This window comes from Saccopteryx leptura, chromosome 8, assembly GCF_036850995.1.
Source record: "Saccopteryx leptura isolate mSacLep1 chromosome 8, mSacLep1_pri_phased_curated, whole genome shotgun sequence".
In the NCBI taxonomy this organism is placed as follows: domain Eukaryota; kingdom Metazoa; phylum Chordata; class Mammalia; order Chiroptera; family Emballonuridae; genus Saccopteryx; species Saccopteryx leptura.
Window position 1 is genome coordinate 758,234 of NC_089510.1, and position 16,223 is coordinate 774,456.

General features: G+C 62.8%; 1 protein-coding gene across 1 annotated transcript in view; it reads right to left on the reverse strand.

Annotated features, from left to right (window-relative positions):
* NUP210 (nucleoporin 210) overlaps positions 1-16,223 on the reverse strand; it is an 89,003-nt gene that overhangs the window by 2,271 nt on the left and 70,509 nt on the right. Inside the window, exons 31-39 of the mRNA XM_066347172.1 lie at positions 15,248-15,423; positions 14,707-14,927; positions 12,666-12,799; positions 6,306-6,429; positions 5,139-5,285; positions 3,351-3,601; positions 2,039-2,255; positions 336-431; positions 170-253 (exon numbers count right to left, since the gene is read on the reverse strand). Of these exons, the coding sequence (XP_066203269.1) occupies positions 170-253; positions 336-431; positions 2,039-2,255; positions 3,351-3,601; positions 5,139-5,285; positions 6,306-6,429; positions 12,666-12,799; positions 14,707-14,927; positions 15,248-15,423 (1,450 nt within the window). The remainder of the gene's footprint in view (positions 1-169; positions 254-335; positions 432-2,038; positions 2,256-3,350; positions 3,602-5,138; positions 5,286-6,305; positions 6,430-12,665; positions 12,800-14,706; positions 14,928-15,247; positions 15,424-16,223) is intronic.

Here is a 16,223-nt window from a genome sequence, read left to right on the forward strand (position 1 = left end):
GCCTCACTGCCCCTCTGGGCCTCACTGCCCCTCTGGGCCTCACTGCCCCTCCGGGCCCCGCGCCAGGCCTGCTGAGACGTGGGGTGTCAGGTCCCGACCAGCCCGTCTCCCCCAGGACCCCTCCCCTCCCTCCGGGTTCTGCCCGCTGGGACGCAGGGTGGCCACTCACAGTGGGGGCTGTGCTGGGGGCTGGCTCGGTGGGACAGAGCTGGCGGTGGGCTGAGCTCCCGGGGGACACAGACTGCGTGGTAAGCTGCGAGACCAAACAAGGTGGCTGGTTAGGGCGGGGCGGGAGTGGGCGGGGCAACCGCAGGGCCTCCTGGCGCCCACCTCACCTATGATCATGACGGCAGTCCCGGCCAGCAGGGCAAACAGGGTGAAGAACATGACTTGGTAGGAGTCTAGGATGTGCTGGAAGAGACTGGCACCGTCTGCCAGGGGGAAAGGCCGCTCACCAAACCGCCACGTGGGTCCCCGTGTCCGTGTGCACGGCAGAGGGTAAGGCGGCCACTAGAGGTCCCGGGCCGTCCCCCCAGCGCTCTGTCCCCAGTCCTGCTCTGCCCGACGGCCTGCGTCCTTGCAGGGGACGCTCTCCTCAGGGGAGACTCCCCACCGCTCCGCAGGACGGCTCCAGGGCAGGACAGGCGTATCTGGGGGAGTCTGGTGGGGGGCTGCCCAGGAGTGCCCCACATTGACCCGACAGGCAGAGCAGTGAGGACAAGGCCGAGTCGTGAGTGAGAACCCCAGCCTTGCAGGTCGGGGCAAAGGCACCGTCTGGGGACCCCACAGCTGCTGGAATGGAGGCCGGGCATGCCCAGGGGGCCCAGCACCCTCTGCCCAGAGCCCCTTGTCCTCAGGACCTGCCCCTGCACGGCCCTGGGCTCATCCCTCTCCCCTCCACCACGACCTCCCTCTGCCTCACTGGACTGACTGTGCTGAGCTCGGCTGGAGGAAGGTGGGTGGCCTCAAGTGTCCCTGACATTGGCCCCTGCCCTCCTTCAGTCCACCACCAACCAGGACAGACCGGGTCACTTCCCTGCCCTCAGAGGAAAGCCCACACCTTGGCCTGGTGCTCCAGAACCCCCTGGCCCTCACCCTGCAGGTCGGCCCGGGCTCTTTCCGACCGCACTGCCCGCCCCCAGCCACGCATCCTTCCAGACCGAGCTGAAGCAGCCCCCCTGAACTGCAGCCCCTCCCAGCAGAGGTGCAACAGCCCCCCCTCCTCCGTGAGCTGCCCCCCCGCCACATCTCCAGTCTGTCTCTGCGGCTGTGCCTCTACCGGGCACTGTGGGGGGTGAGGGGGCCTGGCGGGCCTCAGTCCAGCACCGGGCTGCGCACACGGCCGGCTCTGACCCAGGACGGCAGCGTAAGTCCGCCCGTTCGTTACGAGCACCGTCACTGTGCGTCAGGGAGGCCCGCTCTGTGTGCTGTCCTCGTGTGACTTCTAGCGGGGGGGGGGGGGGTGAGGTGACAGAGACTAACACTAGTGACGTGAACGGTGGCAGAGGCTGGTCACAGGTGCGGGTGCCACAGAGCAGACGGGGTGAGAGTGTACGGGAGGTTTGGATTCACAGGTTCCAGGAGAAGGTAACATTTGGGGACGGGCCAAACAGCACCCCAGGGTGTGGGGGGACAGCCAATGCCAAGGGCTCTCGGCAGGGCCGGACACGCTCCAGAAACAGGAAGGCAGCCGTCTGGCCGGGGCAGGGAGCACAGGGGGACACGAGTCATAAATGGGTCCAGAGGGCAGAGCACGTGGGGGCCTCTTGGAGCCCTGGGGGGACTGGGGCTTTCTCCTCCGAGGGAGGCGGGGGCCACGCAGAGGAGGGCGGAGGGGCGTGCCCTCAGCCACAGCCACAGGCTCCCTCTGGGGCGCTGGGGCGCACGGCCACCCGGACGGGTGGGTTCCACTCTGTGGGACGGTCTGCACTCTGGGCCCTCCCGCCCCAAGCTCCCGGGTGTCCATGAACACCCAGGGCCACTCCGGCCGCCTCTCCACACCGGGTCCCTCCCAGAGAGTCCCCTGCCCGGGACTCACAAGGACCGGGCCCTCGGCGATCCATCACGAAGGCCACGGTCACGGGGATGGTGACAGCTTGGCTCGTCACAGGGCTGGAGAAGGTCAGAGTGGTGGACAGAGGCCCCTGGCTGCCGGCTGCAGGGTCCGAGACGCCCACCGTGTACGTGACTGAGCTGGGCAGCCCCAAAGACTTCTCCTTCTCGAAGGCCAGCACGGCGGGGGACCCTGATTTCACCTGGGAGAGATGTCAGGGCTGGAGGGACCCCTCCCACCCCCCACCCCATGGCTGCCGGAGTCTCTGCTTCCCTCCTACACCGGACGCTGGAGGCGGGGCCCGGCCCAGGTCCCAGGACGGGTCGGGTGGTGGTGCTGGGCACGTCTAACAGACAGCAGGCCACTCGCCACGTCAGGGGAGGAACACTGTCTGCACTTGAGCTGCTTCTAAGGTAAGTCACTGAATATCAGTCCTCTTTAAATGCTCAGCTGACACGAACGGCCACCAAACACCAGCTTTCAACGAACGCAGCCTGGAGGTCTGCCAATGGAGTGTCACCCACAGCTCGGCCTGACCCAGCCCAGGGCCTGGCACACCCACCACCACCAACACCCAGGGACAGGGGGCTTGTCCTCCGTTGTGCAAGTTGGAGACAGGTGATGGACTTGGGGTTTCTTCCTGCCCTGTCCCCGGCGTTCCTGTACTGAATGCACTGTCCACTCCGTCCCGTGTTCCCTGAGCTGATGCTGTGCTGGGGACACCCTGTGCTGAGTGCTGCCCCCGTGGACTTAACTCACGGTGGGGAAACACAGCAGGAACCACGATAATCCATAACTTATGGCCCTGGCCGGATGGCTCAGTGGTAGAGCGTCGGCCTGGCGTGCGGACGTCCCGGGTTCGATTCCCGGCCAGGGCACACAGGAGAAGCGTCCATCTGCTTCTCCACCCCTCCCCCTCTCCTTCCTCTCTGTCTCTCTCTTCCCCTCCCACAGCCAAGGCTCCATTGGAGCAAAGATGGCCCGGGCGCTGGGGATGGCTCCATGGGTTCTCCCTCAGGTGGTAGAGTGGCTCTGGTCGCAACAGAGTGACGCCCCAGATGGGCAGAGCATCGCCCCCTGGTGGGCGTGCCGGGTGGATCCCGGTCAGGCACATGCGGGAGTCTGTCTCTCTGCCTCCCCGCTTCTCACTTCAGAAAAATACAAAAAAATAAAATAAAATAAAATAACTCATATCAGCTAACAGACACCAGCAGCACTACAGGAAGGTGAGAGAGGCGACCTCGGACTCCCACGCTCCGCGGCCCCTCAGCCCCGGGCTCCGGCCGCTGTGACTGACCTCCAGGCTCTCCAGAACCTCCACGCCTCCAAAGACCTTGACCTCGGAGCTGGTGTACTGGTTGCTCAACAGGATTTCGGCCTGGTCGGCGTACAGCCCCGGGCTGAAGGGCACCTCGGCCCCGACCTGCTCTCCGGAGAAGTGGCCGCCCAGCAGGGAGGCGCTGACCAGCAGGGCCGTCCTCTTTGTGCTCAGGTGCCTCAGCTGCCGGTCCGTCAGTCTGTGCATGGTGACCAGGCACAGGTACCGACCTGCGGAGACGGGGGTTCTGCTCAGTCCCCTGTCCCGCCGGGTCCTGGTGCTCTTCCTCCTCCCTGCTCTCCTCACTGCAGAACTCCTACTCATCCTTCAGAGCCCTGGGGAGGCGCCCGCTCCGCCACGGGCTTCCGGGAAGTCCTCTGGCAGCACCCCCAAGCCCTTAACACCCCTTTGATGACCAGCACACCCTTTCCTGTCTCCAAACCCTTTAAGCACCAGGGTCCCCGTTGGATGGGGCCTCTCCGGGGGCAGCATGTCTAGCCCAGCTCTGCTGTCAGGGCCCAGCCAGCTCGGCTCAGGACAGGGTGGCAAAATGGGGAGCAGCAGACCCTGGACTCGACGCTGGAGCTGCGGCAGGGTGTAGCCACGCCCCGATGAGGTGAGGGGGTCTGTGAGGGCCTGATCTGAGCTGGGACCACCCAGTGTCTCGTGGCCTCATGTCTGACCCAGAGTGGACAGGTGAGCTGAACCGAGACCTGGACGCCCAGGTTAGGTCCCTGCTACGCCCACGCCAGCCAAGTGTCCCTGGGGGAAGCCTTCCCATGCCAGCTGCAGCTAAGCAGCCCTAAGCACGCCGGCTTCCTTGCTGGCCCCGTTTCTCTCGGTTGGGTGGGGGCAACATTGCTCTCTTGGTACTGAGTCATGGAATAGCCCGGGGCCGCTGGGTACCACCCTGTGCCGAGCCCTGAGCGTGGGCCCCACACCTGTGCCCACAGGACGCGTCCCCTGACTCGGATGGACGTGGGTGCGGGAGACATGCTGGTGGCAGGACGGGGGCAGCATGAGCCTGGGAGAGGAGGCCGCGGGCTGCAGACCGGGCTTATGGCCGGCCAGCCTTTCCCGGTTACGACTGAGGCCACGTATTCTTAGAAGAACCGGAAATCATGCCTACGGACCATGGATCATCCTCATAACACCACCGGCAGCCGCCACTGAGGGTCGGTGCTCAGGGCTCTGTGCCACGTGTGGCACAGAAATTACCCACGGGACCCTCCCAGCATCCCAGAGGGGCAGCCCTTTCCTCAGGGGGAGGAGGTGGTGCCCATTGGGACGTGGCCAGGTGGCCGGCCTTCCCCCAGCCTGGCCCGTGCACGGCCCTCCCGTCCCTCTCTGGCTCCCCTCGGTCCTGACCCACAGGTAGAGCAAGCTACCCCCCCTTCCATGAAGGATGCAGTCTCCAGGCCCACGGCTCTGAGCTGGGAAGAGCGAGCAGTGACTGAGCCCACGATTTCCAGCTCTGAGTCACGTCCCCACCGCTGGGGTAGGCGGCTGCTAAAAGTAGCCGTGACCCATCACGGGGACGCCCACCTCGCCCGAGGACAGGGTGCTGCGGAGGGATGGCGTCCCCCCCTCTCCCCCCCCCGGCAAGGCTCCTTACAGACTGCCCTCTGGACAGACTGCCCTCTGGACAGACAGCCCCCTCTCCCCCCCCAGCGGGGCTCCTGACAGACTGCCCTCTGGACAGACTGCCCCTGCTGGCCCACCCCCCGCCCCCGCAGGTCGATCTCCACTTCCACCCCGGCCGCGTACCCAGCGCAGCGTCAAACGCTGGTTCTGCTGTGAAGACGTCACTGGCCGGGAATTCAAAGACTTCCTGTTTGAACTGGACCCGGCAGCCCAAGAGTGATTCTGGATGCAGGTTCTTGATGACGTCCACCTGGGCCAGGGAGCACTCACCTAGGGACGGGGGGCAGGGAGGGGTTAAGGCCGGCACAGGCCACACACCACCTGTCTGAGGACCTCGCAGATGAGGGAGCAGAGACAGGGCCTCAAGACGGCATCTGTGCCCCGACTCCCTTCACGTGGGGCCCCCAGGGTCGCCCCATTCTTCGTGATGGTGCCATAGGTGCCGTGGTTTATAGAAGCTGAGGACAGATTTTACAGAGGACCAGGGGAGGGGAGCTCATTCCGAATCCCAGGCGACGTAAGCTCAGAGTTTCAGCGTTTGTTCTACAGCCTGTGTCTACAGCACAGCAGATGGGCCAGCCAGGCCCACTGGAGGGTGTCGGCTGTCCCTGTCAGTGGGGGGCAATGGGCAATTTCTCTCTGGACAGCAGGAGGGCAGCAGTGCCCCATTAGCACCCAAGTGTCTTCCTGCACCGGCACGGTGCTGTCTGCTGGCACTGAGGTGGAGAAGGGACGTCACTGTCACCACGAGACGGCCCGTTCATCAGAGCAAAGTAGTGGCATTTAGTTCTAACAGTTAAGTAGTTTTAAAAAAACAACCCCCCCCACACACACAAAACAGCCCTGAATCGATGTGTTTCTTTCTGGAAGCCGCCGTCCAGGACTGTCATGGGCAGGGGTGGGACCGGGCGTTCTGTGTATGACGCGGGAGGTTGTTACAAAGCCAGGTCAGCAGCTGAGTCATCACGTCCTGGGGTGGACAGTGGTTGGCCGGGGCCGTCCTCACTCTGCTGACCTGGGGCTGGAGTGGCACCTCCAGCTCAGAGCCACCCTGTTCCTGGTGCCGGCCTCTTTTAGAAAGATTCTGTCCCCAGTTCCTGCTTGGGGGTGAGTCTACTGTCCACAGAGCTGGGAGGGGCAGGGAGCCAGGGTTAGATGTTCTCTCTGGAACTGGCATGAGGTTGAGTGGGAGGAATGTACCCGGCCCCATCAGAGGCCACAGGAAGCCCCTCCCCACTCTGAGCCGGGCAGGGCTCCTGCCCGGACCCCCGAGTCCCGCAGACTCTCTACCTCTCAGGTTGGAGCTTCTGTCTCCCACGGTGACCATCACTTTGGAGGCCATGACCTCCTGGAAGCCGGTCTGGACAGGGCGGGTGTGCCGGGCTACAATCCTCTGCGGAACGCCAATCACCACCTGGAAGGAAGTCAAGGGACCTTCACGAGCGCTGACCAGGCGTGGGCCAGCCGGTGGCCCAGGTGCAGAAACTGCCCGTCTCACAGCACAAGCCTGAGGCTCAGGGCCTGAGGATGCAGAAACTGCCCGTCTCACAGCTGACAAGACCGAGGCTCAGGGCCTGAGGATGCAGAAACTGCCCGTCTCACAGCTGACAAGACTGAGGCTCAGGGCCTGAGGATGCAGAAACTGCCCGTCTCACAGCTGACAAGACTGAGGCTCAGGGTCTGAGGATGCAGAAACTGCCCGTCTCACAGCTGACAAGACCGAGGCTCAGGGCCCAGGATGCAGAAACTGCCCGTCTCACAGCTGACAAGACCGAGGCTCAGGGCCCAGGATGCAGAAACTGCCCGTCTCACAGCTGACAAGACCGAGGCTCAGGGCCTGAGGATGCAGAAACTGCCTGTCTCACAGCTGACAAGCCTGAGGCTCAGGGCCTGAGGATGCAGAAACTGCCCATCTCACAGCTGACAAGACCGAGGCTCAGGGTCCAGGATGCAGAAACTGCCCGTCTCACAGCTGACAAGACCGAGGCTCAGGGCCTGAGGATGCAGAAATTGCCCGTCTCACAGCTGACAAGACCGAGGCTCAGGGTCTGAGGATGCAGAAACTGCCCGTCTCACAGCACAAGCCTGAGGCTCAGGGTCTGAGGATGCAGAAACTGCCCGTCTCACAGCTGACAAGACCGAGGCTCAGGGCCTGAGGATGCAGAAACTGCCCGTCTCACAGCTGACAAGCCTGAGGCTCAGGGCCTGAGGATGCAGAAACTGCCCGTCTCACAGCTGACAAGACCGAGGCTCAGGGCCTGAGGATGCAGAAACTGCCCGTCTCACAGCTGACAAGACTGAGGCTCAGGGTCTGAGGATGCAGAAACTGCCCGTCTCACAGCTGACAAGACCGAGGCTCAGGGCCCAGGATGCAGAAACTGCCCGTCTCACAGCTGACAAGACCGAGGCTCAGGGCCCAGGATGCAGAAACTGCCCGTCTCACAGCTGACAAGCCTGAGGCTCAGGGCCTGAGGATGCAGAAACTGCCCATCTCACAGCTGACAAGACCGAGGCTCAGGGTCCAGGATGCAGAAACTGCCCGTCTCACAGCTGACAAGACCGAGGCTCAGGGTCTGAGGATGCAGAAACTGCCCGTCTCACAGCTGACAAGACCGAGGCTCAGGGCCCGAGGATGCAGAAACTGCCCGTCTCACAGCTGACAAGACTGAGGCTCAGGGTCTGAGGATGCAGAAACTGCCCGTCTCACAGCTGACAAGACCGAGGCTCAGGGCCCGAGGATGCAGAAACTGCCCGTCTCACAGCTGACAAGACTGAGGCTCAGGGTCTGAGGATGCAGAAACTGCCCGTCTCACAGCTGACAAGACCGAGGCTCAGGGCCTGAGGATGCAGAAACTGCCTGTCTCACAGCTGACAAGCCTGAGGCTCAGGGCCTGAGGATGCAGAAACTGCCCATCTCACAGCTGACAAGACCGAGGCTCAGGGTCCAGGATGCAGAAACTGCCCGTCTCACAGCTGACAAGACCGAGGCTCAGGGTCTGAGGATGCAGAAACTGCCCGTCTCACAGCTGACAAGACCGAGTCTCAGGGTCCAGGATGCAGAAACTGCCCGTCTCACAGCTGACAAGCCTGAGGCTCAGGGTCTGAGGATGCAGAAACTGCCCGTCTCACAGCTGACAAGACCGAGTCTCAGGGTCCAGGATGCAGAAACTGCCCGTCTCACAGCTGACAAGCCTGAGGCTCAGGGTCTGAGGATGCAGAAACTGCCCGTCTCACAGCTGACAAGACCGAGGCTCAGGGCCTGAGGATGCAGAAACTGCCCGTCTCACAGCTGACAAGCCTGAGGCTCAGGGTCTGAGGATGCAGAAACTGCCCGTCTCACAGCTGACAAGACCGAGGCTCAGGGCCTGAGGATGCAGAAACTGCCCGTCTCACAGCTGACAAGCCTGAGGCTCAGGGCCTGAGGATGCAGAAACTGCCCGTCTCACAGCTGACAAGACCGAGGCTCAGGGTCCAGGATGCAGAAACTGCCCGTCTCACAGCTGACAAGACCGAGGCTCAGGGCCCGAGGATGCAGAAACTGCCCGTCTCACAGCTGACAAGACTGAGGCTCAGGGTCTGAGGATGCAGAAACTGCCCGTCTCACAGCTGACAAGACCGAGGCTCAGGGCCTGAGGATGCAGAAACTGCCCGTCTCACAGCTGACAAGCCTGAGGCTCAGGGCCTGAGGATGCAGAAACTGCCCATCTCACAGCTGACAAGACCGAGGCTCAGGGTCCAAGGATGCAGAAACTGCCCGTCTCACAGCTGACAAGACCGAGGCTCAGGGTCTGAGGATGCAGAAACTGCCCGTCTCACAGCTGACAAGACCGAGGCTCAGGGTCCAGGATGCAGAAACTGCCCGTCTCACAGCTGACAAGACTGAGGCTCAGGGTCTGAGGATGCAGAAACTGCCCGTCTCACAGCTGACAAGCCTGAGGCTCAGGGTCTGAGGATGCAGAAACTGCCCGTCTCACAGCTGACAAGCCTGAGGCTCAGGGCCTGAGGATGCAGAAACTGCCCGTCTCACAGCTGACAAGCCTGAGGCTCAGGGCCTGAGGATGCAGAAACTGCCCGTCTCACAGCTGACAAGACCGAGGCTCAGGGTCCAGGATGCAGAAACTGCCCGTCTCACAGCTGACAAGCCTGAGGCTCAGGGTCTGAGGATGCAGAAACTGCCCGTCTCACAGCTGACAAGACCGAGGCTCAGGGCCTGAGGATGCAGAAACTGCCCGTCTCACAGCTGACAAGCCTGAGGCTCAGGGCCTGAGGATGCAGAAACTGCCCGTCTCACAGCTGACAAGACCGAGGCTCAGGGTCCAGGATGCAGAAACTGCCCGTCTCACAGCTGACAAGACCGAGGCTCAGGGCCTGAGGATGCAGAAACTGCCCGTCTCACAGCTGACAAGACCGAGGCTCAGGGCCCAGGATGCAGAAACTGCCCGTCTCACAGCTGACAAGACCGAGGCTCAGGGCCTGAGGATGCAGAAACTGCCCGTCTCACAGCTGACAAGACCGAGGCTCAGGGCCCAGGATGCAGAAACTGCCCGTCTCACAGCTGACAAGACCGAGGCTCAGGGCCCAGGATGCAGAAACTGCCCGTCTCACAGCTGACAAGACCGAGGCTCAGGGCCCAGGATGCAGAAACTGCCCGTCTCACAGCTGACAAGACCGAGGCTCAGGGCCCAGGATGCAGAAACTGCCCGTCTCACAGCTGACAAGACCGAGGCTCAGGGCCCAGGATGCAGAAACTGCCCGTCTCACAGCTGACAAGACCGAGGCTCAGGGCCCAGGATGCAGAAACTGCCCGTCTCACAGCTGACAAGACCGAGGCTCAGGGCCCAGGATGCAGAAACTGCCCGTCTCACAGCTGACAAGACCGAGGCTCAGGGCCCAGGATGCAGAAACTGCCCGTCTCACAGCTGACAAGACCGAGGCTCAGGGCCCGAGGATGCAGAAACTGCCCGTCTCACAGCACAAGCCTGAGGCTCAGGGTCCAGGATGCAGAAACTGCCCGTCTCACAGCTGACAAGACCGAGGCTCAGGGTCCAGGATGCAGAAACTGCCCGTCTCACAGCTGACAAGACTGAGGCTCAGGGTCTGAGGATGCAGAAACTGCCCGTCTCACAGCACAAGCCTGAGGCTCAGGGCCCGAGGATGCAGAAACTGCCCATCTCACAGCTGACAAGACTGGGGCTCAGGGCCCAGGATGCAGAAACTGCCCGTCTCACAGCTGACAAGCCTGAGGCTCAGGGTCTGAGGATGCAGAAACTGCCCGTCTCACAGCTGACAAGACCGAGGCTCAGGGCCCAGGATGCAGAAACTGCCCATCTCACAGCTGACAAGCCTGAGACTCAGGGTCTGAGGATGCAGAAACTGCCCGTCTCACAGCTGACAAGACCGAGGCTCAGGGTCTGAGGATGCAGAAACTGCCCGTCTCACAGCTGACAAGACTGAGGCTCAGGGCCTGAGTGACGTTCTGGAACGAGGCAGAGCTGAGGGGAGACCCTGGCTGGTCAGAACCCACAGCCCGGTGCCCTCCCAGTGAACGAGGGCAGGGAGCTGAACTGCAGGCCTGCGTCCACCCTGGGGTCCGAGACGGGCTGTGGGCTGTGGCTGTGTGACCGTCACCACCTTTCCAGGTAGCAGTCTGGTTCATTCATCTTCCAGCAGAGAGAGAGGCATCGGCCCCCCTCATTGATCCAAAACAAATCAACCTGAGCAGAGCGCAGACTCACAGCCCTGGTGTCTTCCCAGGACTCCCTGCTCATGGCCCGGAGTGTGACCTACTCGAGAGTAGGGACAGAGTCCCCCTCTCCCGGGACCCCTCTCAGCGTCCAGGGCTGTGGCCGATGCAGGGTCTCGACAGAGGTCATCTGCCCCCCCCCCGGATGCAGGGTCTCGACAGAGGTCATCTGCCCCCCCCCCCGGATGCAGGGTCTCGACAGAGGTCATCTGCCCCCCCCCCCCGGATGCAGGGTCTCGACAGAGGTCATCTGCCCCCCCCCCCGGATGCAGGGTCTCAACAGAGGTCATCTGCCCCCCCCCCCGGATGCAGGGTCTCGACAGAGGTCATCTGCCCCCCCCCCCGGATGCAGGGTCTCGACAGAGGTCGTCTGCCCCCCCCACCCCGTGCTGGCGTTCCACCTTCTCTAGTCTCCTCCTCCACTCCCGACAGCCATCCTCAGTCCTCTCCCCGCCCCCGTGGAAAGGGCCAGGCCTGACCCCACGCCCCTCCTGTCTGGTTGCCTTGTGTGTTCCCACCCACTCCCAGGTCTCAAGAACCGTCTCTGTGCTGTAAACCCCCCCCCCCCCGTCTTCCCCCGCCCTCTAGAGCCCCAAACACATCTGTGCAGCTGTGTCACCAGCAGGGGGCTCACACCCACGCGTCCCAAGTCACTCACCACCGGCCCCCACCTGGGCTCACAGAAAACACCAGCACCCACCTCGCCACCCATGCCGGACCCTGGGGAGCCACCCCCAAGGCCTCGCCCCCACTTCTGAAAGGTCACCAGCTCTAATGACCTCCTTCCTGAATCTCCCAAAGGCACCCTCAGCTCCTGCCCACCCAGCGGCACCAGCGGAGGGCCTCCTGGCTGCTCCTCCTCTCTGGGGCTCTCAGACTCTGCTGGGCACCAGGTGACTGTCCCCAAACTGACCTCTGACCTGTGTTGCTCTTGGATTAAGACGTCCCCAGCAATCCCCTGTGGTACCTGACGTAGCTTCACCCTCTGCCCTGGACCAGCAACAGCACAGCTAACACCCGCTGGGCACCTGCTGTGTACTGGGCACTGCCAACCCCGTTGTACGGGTAAGAAAACTGAGGCACCAGGAGACTGAGTGACTTACACAAGGCCACACTGCCTCTCAGCTGGGCGGTTCAGCTGGGACTTAGAACTCAGGCAGCCTGGCTCCAGAATCTGCACACTTAACCACTCCCTGGAACTCACCACCAGAATCGATGCATTTCACAATCAGACCACTAAGCAAGCCTCCACTTTCCAGCCACCAGGGCGGGGCCCTTGGGCCCTGCACACTTTTGCTCAGGCCACGCCCCTCTGCAGGCCACGCTTAGCCCACGCTAAGCAGGTCATGCCGGGAGAGCATGCTTTATCAGCCACAAGGTACCCCTCTCCGTGACCGACCGCATAGCTGATGCCCCACAACGTGAGCCACCGGCTCCAGGCACCTGGGCTGCTGACAGACCCATGTGCTGATTCACGCTCCACAGGGGACAGACAGGAGAAAGAGCAAGTCTGTTTGCCGCCAGAAAGGCTCCAAAGTGACGTGCTGGGGGAGCCCTGACTTTGCCAGCGATGTCAGCTCACTGAGCTGGCCTGCCCACCGCCACACTCCGCGGCCACCATGTGCCTTCCGGGCACAGCCTGAATGGTGGGGGGGACAGCCTTGACCTGAGGAGACCGCCTCTGGTCATCACACCATCGGAACGGAACAGGGGGAGACACTGGCTGGAACAGGAGGGAGCTTGTCCCAACCCGACTCGTGACCCCAGATCCTGACGGCCTCCCCAGGCTCCAAACCTCATTTACTGAAGAAAAGGAAATTTGTTCAGGTTCCAAAACTGAAAACATAATCCGAACAATTTCAGCCACGCCCCTCGGGCCACTGAGCCCCCTGGATCCTGAAGCCCACCTCCTTGTAGGTCAGGTGCCCGGCGACCTCGTAGTAAACTGTCACGGGTCCTGTGTCCCGGGCCACGGCCACACCCGTCTTGGGGTCAATGTGGAGGACGCTGTTGGCTGAGGAGCTCCAGGTTCCTGAGAGACCTGCGGAAAGAAGTCCGGTGTCACCCAGCCTCCGCACTTGTCACACCTGCCCAGTTCATTTTACCTAGAAAAGTGCTGTCCCTTTGCTGGCCAGCCCGAACCCCACCCTCAGCACCCCACCCTTCACCCAAGCCCCGCCTTCAGCACCCCACCCCTGCCCAAGCCCCGCCCTCAATGCCTCACACCCCACCCCTCGCCCAAGCCCCGCCCTCAATGCCTCACACTCCACCCCTTGCCCAAGCCCTGCCCTCAATACTCCACACCCCACCCCTCTCCCAAGCCCCGCCCCCAATGCCCCCCCTCGCCCAAGCCCCGCCCTCAATACTCCACACTCCACCCCTCGCCCAAGCCCCACCCTCAATGCCCCACACTCCACCCCTCGCCCAAGCCCCGCCCTCAATGCCCCACACCCCACCCCTCGCCCTCACCCAAACCCCGCCCTCAATGCCCCACACTCCACCCCTCGCCCAAGCCCCGCCCTCAATGCCCCCACCCCCTCGCCGCCTCTCCGTCCCTATGTCCCCCACAGCTGCCCAGGGACAGAATGCGTGCGGGCCCTCGCTGCAGCCCAGCTTGGCCGTTCCCTCATGACCACCTTCAGGTCTACCTCACCTGCCTGCCCCACGGCTGTGCTCCCTCCAGGAACGACCCTCCAACCCCTCCCACCCCAACAGCTCCCTGTTCTCACTCCCAAGATGACTGGGTGCTCGCCTCCACGTGCTCCCCCCCCACCCCATTATTCACCCGTCTCTTTCTCCCGAACAAGCAGGTGTCAGGCTCAGGCCTGGCTCTAGACAGCATTTCTCAAATAAAAGCCAATCAGTTATCTACCAAACCCAATAAAAGAAAACGCCCACACAGTACGGTGGCAGCTTACATCTGCTTTCTTTAAAAACAGCGTCCACCTTCCTTTTGAAAGGAATTTAATCAGGGCAAAGAAACAGGGAGCCGTGTGAAAGACCCTGAATAAATAATTGCGTGTGGTCACAGGATGTACAGGCGGCACGGGAAGGGATGCCGTCCAGCAGTCACCACACTGGCCAACAGCTGCCTTCTGCTGAGGTTTCCTGCCAGAGGCTCTGCCCAGCGTGACAGGCACCGGGCACAACACTAACTGACATGAAGCACTCGGTCCCTCCGCCATGCCCGTCCCACTGTGAGGGTCCCACTGCGAGGGTCCCACTGCGAGTGGCGACTGGTCAGACAGAGTAGACACAGGACAGTTCTGTGAGGGTCCCACTGCGAGGGTCCCACTGCGAGGGTCCCACTGTGAGGGTCCACTGTGAGGGTCCCACTGCGAGGGTCCCACTGTGAGGGTCCCACTGTGAGGGTCCCACTGCGAGGGTCCCACTGTGAGGGTCCCACTGTGAGGGTCCACTGCGAGGGTCCCACTGTGAGGGGCGACTGGTCAGACAGAGTAGACACAGGACAGTTCTGTGAGGGTCCCACTGTGAGGGTCCACTGTGAGGGTCCCACTGTGAGGGTCCCACTGCGAGGGGCGACTGGTCAGACAGAGGAGACACAGGACAGTTCTGTGAGGGTGGACTCCCCACTGGACAGGGGTGCCTTGAGGCAGGGGCTGGCAAGGGCCACGTCCTGGGGGCTGTGTGTGCCCAGAGGTCTCTGATGCACCGTTCAGCCGGCAGCAGGGTGACGATGGCTGCTGCTAAGTACGTGATTGGGGGGTGACTCAGTTCCCACAACATTTAATGTGCAAGAAGGAGGCAGCAGGCTGGCTGTAGCCCAGAGCGGGAGTCTTCTGACCCTTGTTCTAGAACATTCTCCAGGTCCTACCTGCACGTCTCCCCTATATAGCGGGTAGCTGAGCGCCACCCCAGGGAGCCCATGCCCACCTCGGGGGCCAGCGTCCCACAAGGGAGGGTCCCCCCGGCCAGTGTCCCTCTTACCTTCCGGGCTGACCAGGACCGTGGCCAGACAGAGGACGTCCCCCACCACCAGCGCTGCAGACAGCTCGGGGGAGATGGCGTGCAGGACGGGCAGGGGGACGAAGTCAAGGAGGCCCCCGTGCTCCGCGTCCCACACGCTGAGCAGCGTCAGGCCCGCGCTGACCGTGCGGACGGTGCAGGTGTTGTTGGCCGGGCCCTTCCCGATCTGCACGAACTCGTCTCTAGGCACAGGGGGACGCGGGGCCTCAGTGTCACAGGAGGACACGGGGCCTCAGTGTCACAGGGGGACGCGGGGCCTCAGTGTCACAGGGGGACGCGGGGCCTCAGTGTCACAGGGGGACGCGGGGCCTCAGTGTCACAGGAGGACGCGGGGCCTCAGTGTCACAGGGGGACGCGGGGCCTCAGTGTCACAGGGGGACGCGGGGCCTCAGTGTCACAGGGGGACGCGGGGCCTCAGTGTCACAGGGGGACACGGGGCCTCAGTGTCAGGACGTGCAGCACCCTCGCTGGGCAACGCAGTTTGCCAACCACAACCCCCTACCTGTTAGTAGCAAAGTTGAGGACCGAATTGTGAGCATGGAAGACGTCCCCAGAGTTGTCGTGGAAGTGGACAGTGAAGGTCACGGTCATTCCCACGGGCAGGGCCACCAGCGCCTCCTTGCTCTGGGTGTGCAGGGCGGGACTCATGGACAGTCTCAGGTAGGACACGGGAGACACCTGAGGGACAATGGGCAGGTAGGGCTCCACCTGTGCTGGGAAGCCCCTCTCCCACGTGGGGCTGTATGCCCCTAGCCGGTCCCCATCTCAGGGAGGACTGGGTGCTGGACCGGCAAAGAGCAAGACCTCGCTCCCCAGAGTCCCAACCTGGTTCCCGCCTCCCAACACGGCGAGCCAGCGATCCACGACTTTGAAAAATTGGATCATTATTCCTGTTGCAAAAATATCCCCGTCGGGCTCTGACGCAGACGCACGCCTGCTTGCTGCCACGGAGGCAGCGTCCACGGGGTCACGGTGCCCCCGCGGTGGCTCCCGGGAAAGGACAGGTGGGGAAGGAGAGGGTGGGTTTCGGGGGCCACGGAGATCAGCCTTGGGCCTGTATCTCCAGGTGAAACCCCCCTGCACAAGAGCCAGCCCCCAGAAGACCCGGTTCCCTTGACAAAGGGCACAGCTGATGCGCCATGCGTGTTTGCTGACGTCAGATGAGCCATCAGTCACTGTCACTCGCTCAGAAATGAGGGCACAGGCTCCCTGCCAGGCACCCCCCCTTGACACAATAGGACATCACTTAGGAACAGGCCTGCAGCCCAGGGAAAATCCAGCCAGGACAGTGGTCCCGCATCCCGTCACCTGGGGCTCAGAGGGGGCTGGAGGGACAGGCAGCGGGTCGTGTTTAGATAAGCCTGGCACACAATGTCCGAGGAGAACAGTCTCCTCCCTAAGGGGGAACACGGAGGCACTGGGAAGTGACCAGAGGGCACACACTGAGCCAGGCCGACGCCGGTCAGCCCCCGACGCTG